Source organism: Mustela nivalis, assembly GCF_964662115.1.
Source record: "Mustela nivalis genome assembly, chromosome: 12".
NCBI classification, from domain to species: domain Eukaryota; kingdom Metazoa; phylum Chordata; class Mammalia; order Carnivora; family Mustelidae; genus Mustela; species Mustela nivalis.
Window position 1 is genome coordinate 41287524 of NC_139031.1, and position 19083 is coordinate 41306606.

The 19083-nt window shown below is 40.8% G+C and overlaps 1 protein-coding gene across 2 annotated transcripts in view; it reads right to left on the bottom strand.

Annotated features, from left to right (window-relative positions):
- Window positions 1–19083, bottom strand: part of NPSR1 (neuropeptide S receptor 1) — a 150320-nt gene that overhangs the window by 22373 nt on the left and 108864 nt on the right. For both annotated transcript variants that reach the window (XM_082691786.1, XM_082691785.1), the window contains one exon: window positions 9613–9814. In XM_082691786.1, coding sequence (XP_082547912.1) covers window positions 9613–9814 — 202 coding nt within the window. The remainder of the gene's footprint in view (window positions 1–9612; window positions 9815–19083) is intronic.

Sequence of the window (19083 nt, forward strand, 5' to 3'; positions counted from 1 at the left end):
CCCCAGTCCTTCTCATATACCTGCCCAGGGATTTTTCTGGAACTTGTGTGTCTACATTATAGAAGAAATGAGGAAAAACTACTTGTGAGTCTATTCTTTACCTTAAGTTGGACATTTGTTATAGCAGAGAAACTTTTCCCCCACATAAATGAAATACAAGGAAAGGTTACAACCACCACGGAACATTAATTATGTATTACAGTTGCAACCCCAGAGCTAAATCAATCAACAATTCAAATATTTATTGGCCACGAGCCATATACACAATGGATAATTGAGGAAGGTCTTATGTGTTAGGGGTTTGGGCCTAAGTCATCTCTGCCTCATCTCCTAAGGACCCTTCGGGCAAGTGGAAAGCAACTCCTAATTTGTAGGGTGCCCCTTTATGACAAATCAGGCCATTGCTCAAAGCGGAGCAGTTATGTATCAGAGAAATCTCTGAATTATGTTCGTCTCCTTCTTCTTCGTTGTTCCTTTCATCAGCAAGTTCTGTGGTCTGTCCCTTCAAAACGTCCCCATGCCTCCATGATTTGTTCCTTCTTCTCCATTTGTGCTCCTCAGCATCAGTCTAGATCCTTACAATCTCTTTTTTTCTCCCAAATATTTTTACGTTTTATTTTTATTGTGTTAAATAAACATAAAAACTTTACCATTTTAACCAATTTTAACTGCATGGTTTGGCAGCATGAAGTACATTCACACTGTTGTATAACAGTCCCCACTATCCATCTCCAGAATTTTTCATCTTCCCCAACTGAAGCTCTGTACCCATTAAAAGGAAGGCTTCATGAACGTTCATGGCATCTTCATATGGGGACAGACTAATTTCTGTATGGTTCCAATTTCAGTATGTGCGCTCCTGAAACAAGCACCCCTTATGACCTCTTGCCTGATTATTGTGATCTTCTAACATCTCTGCTCAGCTACCATCTTGAATGCCGGCGCGTCCCTCAAGGTGGCGCTCTAGGACCCAGAGTCATCTCTGGCTTAAAACTGCCCCAGTGTCTCTCCACTTACCTACAAGATGACATCCAGGCTCTTACACAGGGCATCCAAAGCCTCCCACAATCTCCCTCTGTCTTCCTCACCTTTACCATCATCATCCTTCTTCCCTCCACCCCACTGTCTCTTGATGACCTTTCTCAAAATCAGCAACAGGAGTGCCCAACAGGAGCGAGCTGACAAAACTGACCCCAACCCCATGCTTCATATGCAGCTGACTTTGGGTAAATCTGAGTTCCAGTGCCTTCTATCTCTCTGTGCTTGCTTTGCTTTCTTGCTGAAATGCATTTTTAAGCCCATTCTCCATATATCACATAGCTGTGAAACCTTTCTGAGCTGTCCCTGTTCCTCAATGATAACTGGCTCTCCCTTCCTTAGGGCCTCCATGCTGGTCTAACACAGTTTTCGTGGAGTCTTTTGTCTATGAGGATCATGTCCTAAAGATCAGCAAATCTATCCATAGCCCATTCTCAGAAACAGAGTTCAAAACAGATTTTCAAAAACAGAAACATCTCTACTGTTTTGGTTTAACTTCTTCCACGTCTTCAATCTATTTCCACTCTCCCAACAAGTGCAGGTTTCTTCAAGTTTCTGACAAATCTGAATACTGAAAGATCATCCCGATCGAAGAAAGTATCCCTTATCTGTAACTGGCTGCCTGAGTTCTTGATTTTATGGGACACTCTCTAGACACAGACCCATTTTCTCTCATTTCCTTTGTAGAGGCAGCTCGTGATGGGGGTTGCATGAGAGCCGAAGCCAGAGAAAGACCTTGTAGGACTGCCTTAGGAGGATGCTTGTACCTGGTTCCTTAGTCCTGATTCTGGATAATGTGTAAGAAGTGTCCAGGGAAGAGAACAAAACCTTTGCCCTTCCTGTGGGACACAACAGACAGTATTCCCTCAGACGGTAAGTGCCCCACCCCTGCAGGATTCAGCACAGGACTGGGGACTTCATGGGTTACAGTCTTGGAGCCATAGACATTCATAGCCAGTGGGGATCTAAGTCTCCATCTCTGCTTCCCATTTGGGGTTCGAGGATTGTGTCCAGTTATGCCCTGAAGGTCTCCTTAGAGGTCAAGCATAGGGAAGACAGGTAGGGGGAGTTGGTGTTTCACTGAACAAGGCCCTTTTTTCTCTTCTCCTAGCAGGGGCATTAAGGGTACTTGCTAGTCAAAAATGTCTCTCTCATTAATTAATTCATTTCATTTTAGGTATTTGAGGACTCACTTTGTCCCAGGCACCTGTTAAGTCATGGTGAATACTCTGGTAGAAAATACAGATTCCTAGCCCTCATAGAGCTTACACTACAATGTGGCAATACAGAATACATTCGTGGCAATAGGTAGTAATACAATGAGGACACATTAATATATGCTTATAAAGAGGCAAAACGCTCTGAAGATAAAATGGAGGGTGAAACAAGAGTATATAATAAGGACCTTGATTGGTTGTGGGGGTCAGACTTCAGTTTTGAGAGATTCAGTGGCTTGTCTGAGTTTACACAGCTAGAGGATAGATCCTCTGATTTCAAGGGCTGTAAACCGACTTGTTAACAAGATTGGTTTTTTTTTTTAGGATTTAGTTTATTTATTTGACAGACAGAGAGGCAGACAGAGAAAGAGAGGGGGGCGAAGTAGGCTCCCCGCTGAGCAGAGAACCCGACGTGGGGCTCGATCCCAGGACCCTGAGATCATGAACTGAGACAAAGGCAGAGGCTTTAATCCACTGAGCCACCCAGGCACCCCTGTTAACAACTTTGTGAAGGAGGGTGCACAAGTTCCTCTGGGGGCTGTATTGGGTTACATATGCTATATATGGTTCTAGTTATTTCCTAAATGCCTTCTTTGATTCCTAGACCAGGTTAGCATCCCTGCTGTGGATCCCCTAGGGCTCTCTATTTACTCTACTACCACTCATCACAGTGTTGTAACCCCTTCCTTAATTGGCTGTCTTCTCTGTTACAGGAATATTCTTAAATTCAGACAGCATGTGTGTCTAGTCATTTCTGTATCCCCCTTACCAGGTCCAGGTCTCCCAGAGGGTGGGTGCCCTACAGCTATTTCTAGAAATAATGAATATATGGCAAAAGGTAAAGTGTCAGGGACTCAACAGTATCTCTGTATGTAGTTGGGTTTTGGGAGACATGAAGGCAAAACTAACTTGTAAAAACAGCTTGATACTTAAGAAACTAAAAAATTACATGAGAGTCCTGATATATACAGCCCTTTGGTACCATGTTTAATGGGCTCCCAGACAGAGAAAGTCAAAGGGATGCCTTGGCTAACTCACTTGGTGCCACTGAAATAACTGAGATTTCCTAATGGTCCTAGAAGAGTTCATTCTGATGACTTAGGTAATTCAGATGAATTTACTGATGTCTGGAAACAACAGGTTTGGACTGTTGGGTATCAGTTAGGATACTTTTTATAGCAACTTATAGAAAACTCCCGACTCAAATTGTTCTAAACAGTTGGAATATTTCTTATCTCCCATAATTGCAACTTCAAAGGGTCAAAGCTGAGTTTCAGAAATCTGACTTTTCTCTTTTCTTTTCAGTGTAGGTGTCTCCCTGAGTCAACTGCAGCAGTTCCAGCTGTCAATCCTGGACACCTGTATACAGAAGCAGAATCCAGAAGATGAGAAGCCATCCTCTCCTGGACTTGTTTCCTAAGAATGGGGAAATCTTTTCCAAAAGCTCTTCAGAAGATGTTCCCTCACATCTCATTGGCTCGAATTGGTCACGTGGCCATTTCCAAACCATTCACATACTGAGGGGAAGGGCTGCCATGAGTGGCTTATTGTGGAATGGATACTGGAATTATCCAATCCAGTATCCAATTGGATACTGGAAATCCAATCACAAACGTCTACCCTGACCCAGCAAATTAATGAGAATGGCTTTTCAAAAGGTAACTCTTGCCACCCCTCAGGCAACACCATATGGTATGTCACTTCCTTTAATAATATGATGGGTCATTCTTCTTGACCTTGGACCTCATGCCCAGGGACAGTGCTAGCCAGATCCCTGGGGCCTTTCACACACCATGGCCTTAAACTCTACTGGGCTATGCCAAACTTAGCATGGGACTTTCCCATAGTCGGATCTCCATTCTCCAAGCAAAATAAATGGATCTTTTTTTCATATAACACGAATCAATGCTCCATGACAAATGTGCTTTTTTTCCACTTATTCCTTTGCAATTGTTGGCCATGGATCTTTTATGCCTCTTTCTTTATGTCACAGAGATAAAAATGATAGAAGAATGAGAAATCAATTAAGTTACAAGAAAATAACCACTGCTAAAGTAAAGCAATTACACCAGGGCTAATAACCTACCCAGCAGCAGTTAGACAGTTATGTCAAGTAAATTTTGAAATAATGGGAGTTGTGTTGACCCAGAAAAACAATGTATTGCCTTTATTGTCAGTCACTATGGTTTCAAGAGCTGGGAGCCTGATTTAATTAATGACAGAAGAGCTAAATCTTTATTCATACACAGCTCTCATGAGAGTTTGCCCCAGATAATGCAACTCTTTTTTCCTCTCTCCTTCCCTCCCTTTCTGTCTTTCATCCTCTCTCGCTTTTTCCCTTTCTTCCTTCCTTCTTCCCTTTCACATACATGGAGGATCTACCATCTGCCAGAAACTGACCTAGGTACTAAACAGCTAGAAATTTCCATCTCAGGTGTGTGTGTATCAGAGTGTCATAGTACCTCTGCCCTGGGATTGGTTCACATTATCGGTCAGGCCTGCATTGTACATTTACTCCCACATTTATAGAGTGAGCATTAGGTACTGGATTTGGAATTAAGAAATAAAGAGACAAAGTTCTGTACTCAAGAGATACATCACACAAGCAAGCAGGGGTGACACTACCACAAAGTCTTCATGGCAGCAGGCACGAGCGGAGTTTGGAGGTTATGGGTGAACACCCAAGGCACTACTTGGCCGGGGACCTGCAGTGGCCACTCCATGTGGAGTTGGTATGTGGAGTAAGATGTGAAGAATGTGACCTGGGTTTCCAGAAACAGAGCCGCAAGGCAGGGTGGGTGTGGAGGAGTGCACAGGCATAAGGAATGATGTGCATAATGGTAGAGGGGTGAAAAGAGGGAGGGGCGTCCCTGTTTGTTATGGCTACAGTAGTGGGTGAAGGAGAGAGCATCAGTAGCTCCCCGGAAAGAGCCAGGGACCTTCGAGAAAGAGAAAACACTTATATAGGTATTAAATGTATATAAAGCTATAATAATTTAAACAATATGGTATTGGTGGCAGAAAAGCCCCCAGCTTAGTTATTTGTGCAAGTCTCTGCTTTCTTCATTATGGAATACCTCTTAACTGAAAATAAAACTATATTCAAAATGAAGAAGCGAGTGACAAACTAGGGACAGGTTTGCAACATATACAAAAAGAAAAAAGCGATCGTCTAAAGACTACCACTCAAGATAGAGAAAGAAAGAAAATAAAAGTGCAATGAAGAGACTGACAAGTTCAGAAACAATGAGAGTGTTTAAAATATAAATATACATATGATAGAATTGCCACTTCATACTACGTCGAAAAGATAGGTTATTCAGTAAATGGTGTTGGGACAAAGGACCTGGCCTTAAAAAAGTAAATTTAAGTTAAATCTCTAATTCATATATAACATTGAAAGTAAATGGTATTGGGGACTTGGCAAATCAAATCAAAATTTTTAAAAATATTTATTTATTTGAGAGAGAGAGCACATGAATGAGAGGAGTAGAGGGAGAGGGAAAGAGAATCCCAAGCAACACTGAGTGCAGAGCCATTGTGGGACTCGATCCCAGGACCCTGACATCATGACCTGAGCCAGACCAAGAGTGGAACACTTACCAACTGGGCCACCCAGTGCCCCAAATCAAATTTTTTTTAAAGTAAAAGTTTTAGGGGCACAGAGTCTGCTTGGGATTTTCTCTCCCTCTCCCTTTACTCCTCCTGCTCATGCTCTCCTTCTAAAATAAATGTCTTTTTTTTTGAAGTGACATTTTTAATGTATTGCCAACACTGAAATTATGTTCTAGTAACTAAAATAATAAATCACTGGGGCACCTGGGTGGCTCAGTGGGTTAAGCCTCTGCCTTCGGCTCAGGTTATGATCCCAGGGTCCTGGGATTGAGCCCCACATCGGGCTCTCTGCTTAGCAGGGAGCCTGCTTCCTTCTCTCTCTCTTTCTGCCTGCCTCTCAGCCTACCTGTGATCTCTATCTGTCAAATAAATGAAATCTTTAAAATAATAAAATAAAATAATAAATCATTAAAAAGTTAAATCAAAGTAGAAATAAGCATGTGCAAGGGACGATTTCCTAAGAAAGAAATGGGAGGCAATATGTAAAGAAAGACATGAGTAGGTGTGAACACATTTCAACGTGAAAGGTCTGTGTATAACAGAGAAGTCTTATACATTTCCTTAGTATTTCCACATGCATTTGTGCAAAGTTTTGCATAATGCTTTCTTATGGTTCTTTTAACTTCTTAAAGAATCTGACTTTCTCATTTCTAATTTTTGATATTCATGCTGTCTCCCTTTTTCACAGTTATGCCAGTCTTATTAACTGAGAGCAAAAAAAAAAAAAAAAAAAGAAAGCAAAAAAAAGCCATATTCAAAACAAAAAGGCAAGTGACGAACTAGGGGATTGCCTCAACATATAAAAACAGGAAAAGTTTCTTATATATAGAGTATCTTTAAAAATAAAGAAGAGAGAAAATAAAATTGAGAAAAATGGGTAAAAGAATATGAATATGCAATTTATCTAAAAAACTAAAATGATAATGTACATTTAAAATTTTTCAGCCTCATCTGTAATGAAAAGAATTAAAACAACTTTATATGTACTTTTTGCTTATCAATTTGGTAAGGAAAAAAAAATATATATATATATACACACGTATCCTGCCTGAAGAAAAACAAAGCATTAGGCATAGTTAAGAAAGTGAATAGACATCTAATTTGAGTTGTTTCCTTTGTCTACTTAAGCTTGGAATTAAGAGTTTATCTAAAAGGACTATAAGCAACAGGATCGAGCTCAAGGGTCCAAAATGTGGTTAAGAAAGAAAAAAAAAAGATGAACTTTAACTCTGAGAGATATAAATTGTAGCAAGTTATTCCAGGAGCTAGCTGGAAAACAAATTCTTCACAAGATTCCATCTGGGCCTGGTCTTGGGTCAAGAAGGAGGAGGAGCTGAGAGGGCTGGAGGGTGCCATATTCCCCAGACAGAAGCTCTTTCTTCTGCAAGAGGAGTCTGACCACAGAGGACTGAAGGTCATGACTGAGCAGATAGGAAACGCTTCAGGGAAGCTCGAGGTTGTGGGAGGTCACTCTGAATCTTCGTCATTCTACCACAGCTAGGAGCAAGGAGCACAGGGCGGGATTTAAGGAGGCTGTGCTTTGTTGAAGGCTGAGTGCAACTTGCTTTTGAAGTCATCCCTTTCATCGTCGTATTGTACTTGGCTTTTTCTAAGGGCACTACAAGAACACACAAGTCGGGCTGTAGGCAGGTCTGAGAGGTCCTGATGGGAAGGAGCAGCTTGAATTGATGGGGAATGATTATGGATGGGGAAAGAGCCACATGACAGATCTGGTCAGACAGCGCATTGGAAACATTGGGGTGGACATACTGTATCCACCAGCCTGAGCAGGTGTTTGGACTGATTTCACGAGCTGATGGGAAATCAATCAGGAGAGAATAAGGACAAACACTGTCCACTGAAATCGATGCGTCAGTTGCCTGTGACGGACGGCAGGAGGTGCTTCCCCCCAGAGGCTTACCCCTGCGACGAGCCACCTTCCTCCTCCACGTGCCACTTTCAACGATGCTATGACTTAACTTTGACTGCTTGTCTAAATAACCTTCATCTTTCCTCCAAGATTCCTCCCAAATTCAACTCAGTGGAGAGGAGGCAGTACATGGAAATCACGTAGGCGTCAATTTGTCAAGTCAGCAGAGATGACTGACAATCTCCAGTCTCAGCAAGGCTGCGGCACTGGCTATGGGATCCCTCCCCTGCCCAGCTCGACCTCTGATGGAGAGCAAGTCATTTTGCGCTTTTTAGCCTTAGGCCTACTTTTGTGAAAAATTCAGGGGCTGGCCTATGTGATGGATCACATTCTTCCAGCTATGGTATTTTATGCAACTACAGATGAATAAAGAGCAAGAATGCAGGAGTCCCATAATATCAGAAAAAACTCGAAACATATTTCATACACTTAACACTTCATCAAAGAAATGCATATGAAAACAATGAGATATTTTTTTGAAACCTCTATGTTGGATGGAGATTTCATAAACGATAGCATCTTCCATTGGGTCAGGGGAAGAAAACTCAGAGCTCTTTTTTTTTTTTTTTTTTTTTGCTGTTGGCAGGAATACACCTTTCCTGTAGGGCAGTTTATGAATATGCATTGAAAGTTTTAAAATGAGCATCATCTTTGATCTAGCAATTCCAGTAGAATAAGTTCTGAAGGAATAATCAGAGACTCATGAATAAATTTAAGTACAAAGATTTTTATCACAGCAGTATTTATATGATCTGAAACCAAAGGCTGGTTCCTTCATACAGGACAGATTATGGGGCACACCATGACCGGCTTGGTGTAGGATCAGCCTGGCCAAGCAAACCTTCAACGTGCCAGTATCTCCCTCAATCCCTGACCCCACCCAGGCCTTTAGAGTCATGCTGTCAGAGGTGGTCCTGCCACATGACAAGCGACACCCTGACTCTCCAAGCAGTTGTGGTCTTCTCTGCTGAAAGACCATCTGTGGCCATCATTGGCTATGGGACAGAGGGAGCATCCTATGACTTGGTTGTTAAGGCCCTTTATAATTGAATCTTACCCCACCAGAAGGAGCTTATTGCCAACTTCTTCTCTCTCCCACTGACATGCCTGCCTGTCCTTTCCCTGTCGCTGCACTTGACTTGGACCCCCAGTTCCCAGAAAACCTGCTTCCCTCCCACCTTTCCCTTCTCTTATCTGAATTCTTCTCTCCTCCAATTGTCACTTCCAAGAAGTGTTTCTTGTCATTACTTGACCTCACTGCATGCACTTTCTAGCATATTTTTTGTGTGTATTGCCTTTTTTTTTTTTTTGCTCAGTTTTGCTTAAGGTTTGCCTATCTTTTCAATGATAACGTAAGATCTCTGAAATTGGTACTATGCCTTATATTTGAAAGACTATATGAAATAGGAGAAAGAATAGGGTATAAACTCAGAAAAACCTTTTTAAATCCTGTGTGATATTGGGAAGGTTACTTAACCTCTCTGAACCTGAGTTTTACCATACATAAAAAGGGGACTAAATGTAATTATTTGATTGAGTTGGGATTTATGTTAGCTATGGGATGGAATCCCATATGCGGTCACTATTAGTTATGTCTATTCCATAATACATACTCAGAAAATATTAGTTCTCCCCTCCTTACACTACTTTGGAGAAGTTGGGCTTAACACAAAGTAGCTTTAGATGAAATCTTGAGGTTTGGCCACTTCCCTCAAGAACACTAGGACCAATGACGGGCCTTGTGGGGAGAGAAGAGCAGGAGTTGGCGAACCAGGAAAGCCTCTATTGGGGTCTGGCCTGTTGGTCTCTTACCTGATAATTGCCAGGGGGATGAAGTACACCAGGAAGGCCACAATGGTCATGTACGGGGTCCAGTAGGAGTCATCCGGCCATAGCGCCCAGCACTGCACTTCGCCATTAGAGAGTTTCCTTTTCCCAAATATTATCAGGGTGGGAATGGAGAAAAGGAAAGAAAGGCTCCAGGCAATCATGATGAGGATCTTGGCTTGCTTTTCTGCTCAAAGAAAAGAAGTTGGATGGTTTATCCATGTAGATAGATATCAAAGACATTCAAGATGGGGATAGTATGAGAGATCACAAAGATGTGATCACTGGAGAATAGTGATCACATCTTTGGTGGGTGAGGGGCATGGCCATGTGGTAAAGACAGAGAGGGAACAGGTAATCTGGTTTGATAGCACGAGCATCAAAGGAATAGATCAGTGCACGGGAAATAATGGAAGGGTTGGAAGTGGTCCAGGGAAGTAGGAAAATGTCTATACCACCTTCAGGACTTGAAGTGCTCAGAAGGCAAGTTGAGAAGCATCCACTTTGGAGATGTTAGGAGAACCAGGGATCTCAGGAGGCCTCCTGGATTTTGATGCTTGTTCCCTTTGCCATATTGGGGAAATTCTCTCCAATAATTCTCTCCAATATACCTTCTGCTCCCCTCTCTCTCTCTTCTTCTTCTGGAATCCCAATTATTCTAATGTTGTTTCATCTTATGGTGTCACTTATCTCTCAAATTCTCCCTTTGTGGTTCAGTAGCTGTTTGTCCCTCTTTTGCTCAGCTTCTTTATTCTCTGTCATTTGGTCTTCTATATTGCTAATTCTTTTTTTTTTTTTATATTGCTAATTCTTTCTTCTGCCTCATTTATCCTAGCAGTGAGAGCCTCCATTTTTTATTGCACCACATTAATAGCTTTTTTTAAATTTCAACTTGGTTAGATTTTAGTTCTTTCATTTCTCCAGAAAGGGTTTTTATATCTCCTGAGAGGGTTTCCCTAATATCTTCCATGCCTTTTTCGAGCCCGGCTAGAACCTTGAGAATCGTCATTCTGAACTCTAGATCTGACATATTACCAATGTCTGTGTTGATTAGGTCCCTAGCCTTCAGTACTGCCTCTTGTTTTTTTTTTTTTTTTTTTTTTTGTGGTGAATTTTTCCGCCTTGTCATTTTGTCCAGATAAGAGTATATGAAGGAGCAAGTAAAATACTAAAAGGGTGGCAACAACCCCAGGAAAATATGCTTTAACCAAATCAGAAGAGATCCCAAATCGTGAGGGGGGAGAAAGGGGGCAAAAAGAGGCTCAGAAAGAAAGAGAAAAAGAAAAGAAACAATTAAAAAGAGAAAATGAATAAAGAAAAAATATAAAAAAGAAACTATACATATATATGTTAGATAAACTAGTTTAAAAACGTTAAAAAAGAAAAGGGTAAAAGTTAAAAAAAATTTAGCAGAAGAAGAGAAAAAAAATTGAAAAAGAAGAAAAAATTAAATTAACTGCAAGACTAAAGAATCATGGGGAGAAAGCCATGAGTTCCGTGCTTTGCTTTCTCCTCCTCTGGCATTCAGCTGCTCTCCTTGGTATTGAAACTGCACTCCTTGGTAGGTGAACTTTGTCCTGGCTGGATTTCTTGTTGATCTTCTGGGGGAGGGGCCTGTTGTAGTGATTCTCAAGTGTCTTTGCCCCAGGCGGAATTGCACCGCCCTTACCAGGGGCTGGGCTGAGTAATCCACTCAGGTTCGCTTTCAGGAGCTTTTGTTCCCTGAGCGCTTTCCGTAGAGTTCCAGTTCCGGAGGACAGCAATGAAAATGGCGGCCTCCTGGTATCCGGCCCAGAGGAGCCGAGAGCTTGGGGCCCCCCTCAGTGCGCCCTCAGAGAACAGCGCCCAGTTACTCCCGTCTGCCTGACCTTCGGCCGCGCTCTGAGCTCACCGAGCCTGCGACCAGTTCAAGGTAACCCCGAGCTGTGAGCTCACTCCTCGGCTCTGTCTCTGTAGCCAGCTTCCTTGTTCTAATACCTGCAAGCTCTGCGACACTCAGACACCCCCGATCCTTCTGTGACCCTGTGGGACCTGAGGCCACGCTGACCCCACGTGGGCTTCACCCCAGTTTAGCCTCTGGAGTGATGTCCCTCAGTAGAACTGTTGGGAAATTTTTGATGACTGCTTCAATCTCCTTACTGGTTATGGGTCTGTGCAGGTTTTCTATTTCTTCCTGGTTCAGTTGTGGTAGTTTATATGTCTCTAGGAATGCATCCATTTCTTCCAGATTGTCAAATTTGCTGGAATATAGTTGCTCATAATATGTTCTTATAATTGTATTTCTTTGGTGTTGCTTGTGATCTCTCCTCTTTCATTTATGGTTTTATTTAGTTGGTCCTTTCTCTTTTCCTTTTGGTAAGTCTGGCCAAGGGCTTATCAATCTTATTAATTCTATCAATCTTATTAATTCAATGAACTAGTTCCTAGTTTTGTTGATTTGTTCTACTGTTCTTTTGGTTTCATTGATTTCTGCTCTGATCTTTGTTATTTCTCTTCTCTGCTAGGTTTAAGGCTTCTTTACTGTTCTTTCTCCAGCTCTTTTAGGTGTAGGGTTAAGTTGTGTACTTGAGACCTTTCTTGTTACTTGAGAAAGGCTTGTATTGCTATATATTTTCCTCTCAGGACTGCCTTTGCTGTGTCCCACAGATTTTGAACTGTTACATTTTCATTATCATTTATTTCCATGATTTTTTTCAATTCTTATTTAATTTCTGGATTGACCCATTCATTATTTAGTAGGATGCTCTTTAGCCTCCATGTATTTGGGTTCTTTCCAACTTTCCTCTTGTGATTGAGTTGTAGCTTCAGAGCATTTTGTTCTGAAAATATGCAGGGAATGATCCCAATCTTTTGGTACCAGTTGAAACCTGATTTGTGACCCAGGATATGATGTATTCTGGAGAATGTTCCATGTGCACTAGAGAAGAATGTGTATTCTGTTGCTTTGGGATGAAATGTTCTGAATATATCTGTGATGTCCATCTGGTCCAGTGTGTCATTTAAAGCCTTTATTTCCTTGTTGATCTTTTGTTTGGATGATCTGTCCATTTCATTGAGGGGGATGTTAAAGTCCCCTACTATTATTGTATTATTGTCAATATGTTTCTTTGAATTTGTTATTAATTGGTTTATATAGTTGGCTGCTCCCAAGTTAGGGGCATAGGTATTTAAAATTTTTAGATCTTCTTGTTGGACAGACACTTTGAGTATGATGTCGTGTCCTTCCTCATCTCTTATCATAGTCTTTGGCTTCAAATCTAATTTATAAGGATTGCCACCCCAGTTTTCTTTGGATGTCCATTACCATGGTAAATTGTTTTCCACCCCCTCATTTTAAATCTGTAGGTGTCTTTGGGTCTAAAGTGAGTTTCTTTTATACAGCATATTGATGGGTTTGTTTTTTTTTTAATCCATTCTGATACCCTGTGTCTTTTGATTGTGGCATTTAGCCCATTTACATTCAGGGTAACTATTAATATATATATATAAATTAGACTGGTAAATAGAACAGAGCCACCCACTTGATTTAAGGTGTATTTTGGTCTCTTAGAAGAAACTACCTCCCAAAATTTTTTAAAGAAAGAAATATTTATATATATACAAAAATAAGGGTAAACATGATAAAGGGATGACTAAGGATGAAAATTGTTTAAAAATTCTAAAAAAAGTAATTGATAAGTTGATTGGAAAAAAAAGAAAAGGAAGTGGAGAGAATTTGCTCAGAGTGGAGACTAGAACAAAGCCCTGTGCTAGATTTAGGGCATATTTTAATCTATTAGAAGAAATTGTATCCCAAAAAATATTTTTAGAAGGAAAAAACCCTATATGTATACAAAAATAAAGTCAGATACAATGAAGGATAAATATGAGTATAATAATGAAGATTTTAAAAGATTTTTTTTAGGAAGTTATTTTTAAGTAAACTAGTTAAAAAATGTTAAAAGAGGAAATAGGAAAAGTTAAAACATTAGAATAAGAAAAAAATAAAATTAAAAAAATTTAATTAACTTTGCAAGACTAAAGAATCATGGGGAGAAAGACATGAATTCCATGCTTTGCTTTTCCCTCCTCTGAATTCTGCCGTTCCCCTTGATCAGTGAGCTTGGTCTTGGCTGGATGTTCTTGCTGATCTTCTGAGGGAGAGGCCTGTTGTAGTGATTCTCAAATGTCTTTGCCCAAGGTGGAATTGGACTGCCCTTGCCAGGGGCCAGGCTAAATAAGGTTTATTCTTGGGAGCTTTTGTTCCCTGAATGCTTTCCGAAGAGCTCTGGAAGACGGGAATGAAAATAGCGGCCTCCCAGTCTCCAGTACAAAAGAGCCCAGAGCTCAGGGGTCCCACATCTCAGTGTGCCCTTGGAGAAAAGCAGTCAATCACTACCGTCTCCCTGGTCTCCGGCCGTGCTCCGAGCTCACCTGGCCTGTTACTGAGCATTTCTGTCTCTGACACACAGTCCCATTTGGAGTCTCTAAACCCAGCAGATTCCTGCCCCCAGGGAAGGAAGTTGAATCTTCCTAGATCTGCCACTTTTGGTGTCCCTGCTCAAGTAGCAGTGGCCCGACTATGCCACAGATCACAGTTTAGGGTAATCTTGAGCTGAGAACGCACTTCTTGGCTCTGTCTCTGTAGTTGGCTTCCCCAACTATGGGGATACCTGTGAGCTCTGCTACACTCAGACACCCCCGATCCTTCTGTGACCCCGCAGGACCTGAGACCACACTGTCCCAGCGAGGGCTCCACCCCCGCTTAGCCTCTGGAGAATTGTCCCTCAGTGGAGCAGACTTTTAAAAGTTTGAATTTTGTGCTCTGTTGCTTGACTGCTTGCCAGGAGCCCGCCCCACTCCCCGCCATCTATCTTCCCTTTGCTTTGGATTCACTTCTCCACACGTCCTACCTTTCAGAAAGTGGTTGATTTCCTGTTTCTAGAATTGCTGCTCTTCTTCTCTTTGATCTCCTGTTGGGTTTGTAGGTGTTCGAAATGGTTTGATAACTATCTAGCTGAACTCCTGCAACCTGATGTCATCTCAGTCTGCTACTCCTCTGCCATCTTGACTCCCTTCCCCCTAATTCTGTACTTTTGTCTTAGTCCTCTCTTTCATGCATCCCATAGATCTTCTTTGTTTTTAATAATGAAAGCTACCCATGATAATTACACAAATACCAGTAGGGAAATATCAACAAAAAGAAGGCAAAAAAATCCCTGGTGGAAAGTACCGGAAATAGCCAGCCCAAATTTTGATAATGTGTTCATATGTAATACGTAGATTACACATATAAAAATGTGAACATAATGTACATGCTAGTTTTCAATCTGTTTTTTTTCTCAGAAAAAAATTTTTATGACCATATCTTCATGTCAAGAAAGTCTTTGTCAAAAAATTTTATGACGTTTTTTCATGTCTGCATCTATACAAGCGGCATTCAGACTTCTTTAGGCAATAAAAGCTTTTCATCAAATATAATTTTATCTCGAGCCCAGTGCAGGATGCCTGGTTGGCTCAGGCTGAGGTTGCGTGACAGCCAGAAGCTTCCAGACCTGTTCTAGAGCAGGTCTACAAAATGAGTCCTCCAGGGCCAGTGTGTGAAGTGTAATTTGAAAAGCACTGATATAAATTTTTTCCCATCACTACACTAAACTCCTATTTTATTGATAACCTATTATTATTTAAATTGTTTCCAATTATTTTATTGCAAACAATTTATGTGTATTCTCTTTATGGTGCTGTTGCCTTAGGATAAACTCTGAGAAACTGATTTTGGCAAATATTATTCAATTTCTTCCAAAAGTGTCTACAACTTATGGCTCCGATTGGAAGTGTACAGACATGCCTATTTCTGTATATTCTCCCAACACTGAGAGGATTCTTCCTCTTACTCTTGTTATCTCATTGATAAGATTTCATATCCAAATGTCTAATCTTGCAGTTCTTCAGTTAGTGATCAAAAGGAACATTTCTATATATCGTCCATTTATTATTATTTTTTTTGTTTCTTAATAATTTGTTCATGTACTTTGTCTGCTTTTTCAATTGGTATGTTCTTATTTCTTTGCCAGAGTTCTTTAGAAGAAGGACATTATCCCTTTGCCTGTTGTATACAAATATTTTTTATTTGTTATTCTGCTTAGGTATGCATACGATGTTTATTATTTGTGTAAAGAGTTTTAAAGTTTTGGTGTAGTTTATTTTTTATTTTTATTTTTTTTAAAGATTTTGTTTATTTATTTGACAGACCAATCACAAGTAGGCAGAGAGGCAGGCAGAGGGAGAGGGAGAAGCAGGCTCCCTGCTGAGCAGAGAGCCCTACGTGGGGCTTGATCCCAGGACCCTGGGATCATGACCCAAGTCGAAGGCAGAGGCTTTAACCCACTGAGCCACCCAGGCACCCTAGTTTTGGTGTAGTTTAAACTACATTTATTTCCCTTATTGTTTCTGCTTTTGGTGTTATTCCCAGAAAGATCTTTCCCTCACCAAAAATAAAAAGTTTTACCTGTACCTTTTCAAGTTTAAAATTTTTACTTTTTCCATCCAACTGGCATTTACTTTGTAATTCACTGTGACAGATGGCAGTCTAATATTTTTTAAATGGCTAGACAACTATCCTAATGCCATATACTGACTAAGTCATTCTTTTCTAACTGATTTGATATTCCATATGCCGTATGTACATTATTCTGGTTTCAGTATCATATTTCTTAAATTATCAAAGTTTTATATTATGCTTTAGTATCCTGAAGTATGTATTTCTCTTCATTATGAATAGATGTTTTCCTAATTATTCTTGTACTTATTTATCCTAAAGAGGCTTAAAATGTCAGTTTCTTTGGAGTTCCTGGCTGAGGAAACCACCACTTTAGTAAAAAGCAGTGAACAAGACCAGTAAGAATAAGGGGAAGGCCTCCCTTTCTCCTCTTCTTCCATTGGTTTAGTCGCCATCACCTGGTGTCTGCTCAGTCATGAGGGACACTCTGTGACTTTTGCCTGCTCAGTTCTGGGTGAAGAAGCTGTGCTGCCTGGTGGGGAATCTCTTTTGGCTGCCCCCTCTTTGTTCAATCACATGAACCCTTAGCCCAGCCCCTCAATGCTGCCCTTAAATTCTGAGGAACTGTAACACCAAGTCATACCAAGTGAGCCCAACAGGGTTCCCTGTTCTCACCTACCACATCACCCCAAAACTCCTACATCGCCATGCAGCCTTTCTGGGCGAGTGTGGCATCCATTTTTCATCAGATCCCTGTGTGCTGGGAATTCCATGAGGTTCTGTTATTTGAAGCCTTCTTTCCTTGGCTCCCTCCCAGCTGTACATCCCCTTTATTTCTGCTTCCTCTGTGACTTCAGTGGGATTGGCCAGAGAGGAAGGGAAAAAAATGGATAATGTCTATTTCTAAGTTTTCACCTTTCCCCAAAGCTATTGAAGATGATTATTTTCCAAGTGCCCTCCACCAAACCTCTATTAATTTTGTAGTGAGGAAATAAATTGCTTTACATCTTTAAAAGAATGCTATAATATTCATTGCTGCCTTTTCTGTAATTTAGGACACTGTTTAGAATATTGCAGTGTCTCCTAGAACTAGTCCTATTTTCCATGAGCTAAAGAGTTGATTTTTTTTTTAACCCAATGAGTATTGTGAGATGAGTAGTGTTTCCCTTCTGGCTATGGATTCCCTAAGCCTCCACCTCTGGCAAATATCTCAGGACACCCCTCATGTTTCCTTATACTTAATTTCCCTAATACTCATATTTCTGTACCTTGAAATACTCTGGTGTATGTGTTTTTGTATGCCCCCACTCAATCCTTCCTGGGGCTTGCTGGGCATAACTAAATAGGTGAATGAATAAGTATATCATACCTTTGTTTACATCATGAAGTGTCTCTCCCATTTCCCTTCATCCCACTCCCTGCTTCCTCCTTTATCACAACCACTGAGGCAAAGAAAGTGCCCAGAAAGCTTGGTGCTGGTCACATACTTCACACACACACACACACACACACACACACCCCAACCTTAAGAAAAGCCTACAATAAACAGGTATAAATTCTATTTTTAAAATAGTTTTAATTGTGCACAACATATCAGTCTACCTTCTTGTACGTAAGTCCCTGTGGTCACTATAGCTAGTTGAAATCCCATTGCCAAAAGTGAGGACTAGTTGATGTGTGCCCTTGCAAGCATTTGTTTATTACTTTTTCTTTTTTTACTGTCTGTGGCTATCCCACTTCCTCATTGAGAAGCAGGATATGCGGTAGTCAAAATACCTGAATTACACCCAGGCCATCTTGGGTTCAAGTCTTGCCCTGCACCTACCAGCTGTGTGATTTGGGCAAGTTACTTTAACTCCCTAAATTATAATTGTCCAAACTGTAGGATTCAGATAATAATGGGACCTATCACATAGAGATGTTGTAAGAATTAAAGTACTTAACATGGCTAAAGAACTTATATAATCATGAATGCATCTGGTATGCAATCAATAAATCTAAGCTACTGAAACATCTACATTCCTCCACTGAAGGAATCCCTGCTGTTCTAAGCAAAGCTACAATAAACAACACATGTACATACAGGCATGAATGTAAGTGTTTGTCCAGAGAAGATACGGAGAAGTAGAACTTCAAGGTCAAAGGACTGCACATTTTGTTTTAACTAGATGTTGTTAACTTATCATTTAAAGGATCTATGCCATTTTTCTCTGAAATATTCACTAGTATCTGATGACATTAATTCTATTTATTCTAAAGTTCTGCTTGTTCTGCTAATTTTACTTTCTTAGTTGTGAATGCCTCAGAATGGTATTTTGAACTATTATCTATTTTCTACAGTTTTGTTTTTGTCTCATTTTGTATGATATTTGATTGCACTTCATCTCTGTAGTCAAGATTTCATATTAGTTCTTTATTTTATAAGGTTTTACAGGCTTCCTGGGAGAGTGTGGTACAGGTCAATCAACATTGTGTTCTTACTTGCTTTCAGGGGTCCTGGAGGAAACTGGGCTCTGCCCATGGGCAGAGTAATGGACAATTAGTCTTGTGACTAGGTACCAACCATCCCTCCAAGGAGTCATTTCTTCCTAGGACCCCACCCTGTCTCTTCAAATCCAGCATCCCCACTACTAGGAGGAAGAGCCCCCTATCTCTGTTGCCCCACTGGGAAGGGGGAAGACAGAGGGAACGTAAACATGCAGTGATGGACCCTCCTCCTTGTGTTCCAGAAATCAACCTACTGGTTTCCTTGAGTCCTTCATGCTTTGGCCTTTACACAATCTATTTAGGAAGCACTCTTAACACCATATTACTGTACTGTCATCTGTGGGTATTGTGAGTTGTGTGGTTTAAACCTTCCCTCTGACCCATCTGTTTTCTTCTTCTGGGGCTTCCGCACTATCGCTGGATCAAGGAGAATTTTACTAGCCAGTAACTGTCAATTAAAAACATCTTTCCAATTATCTCTATGGTTTGGA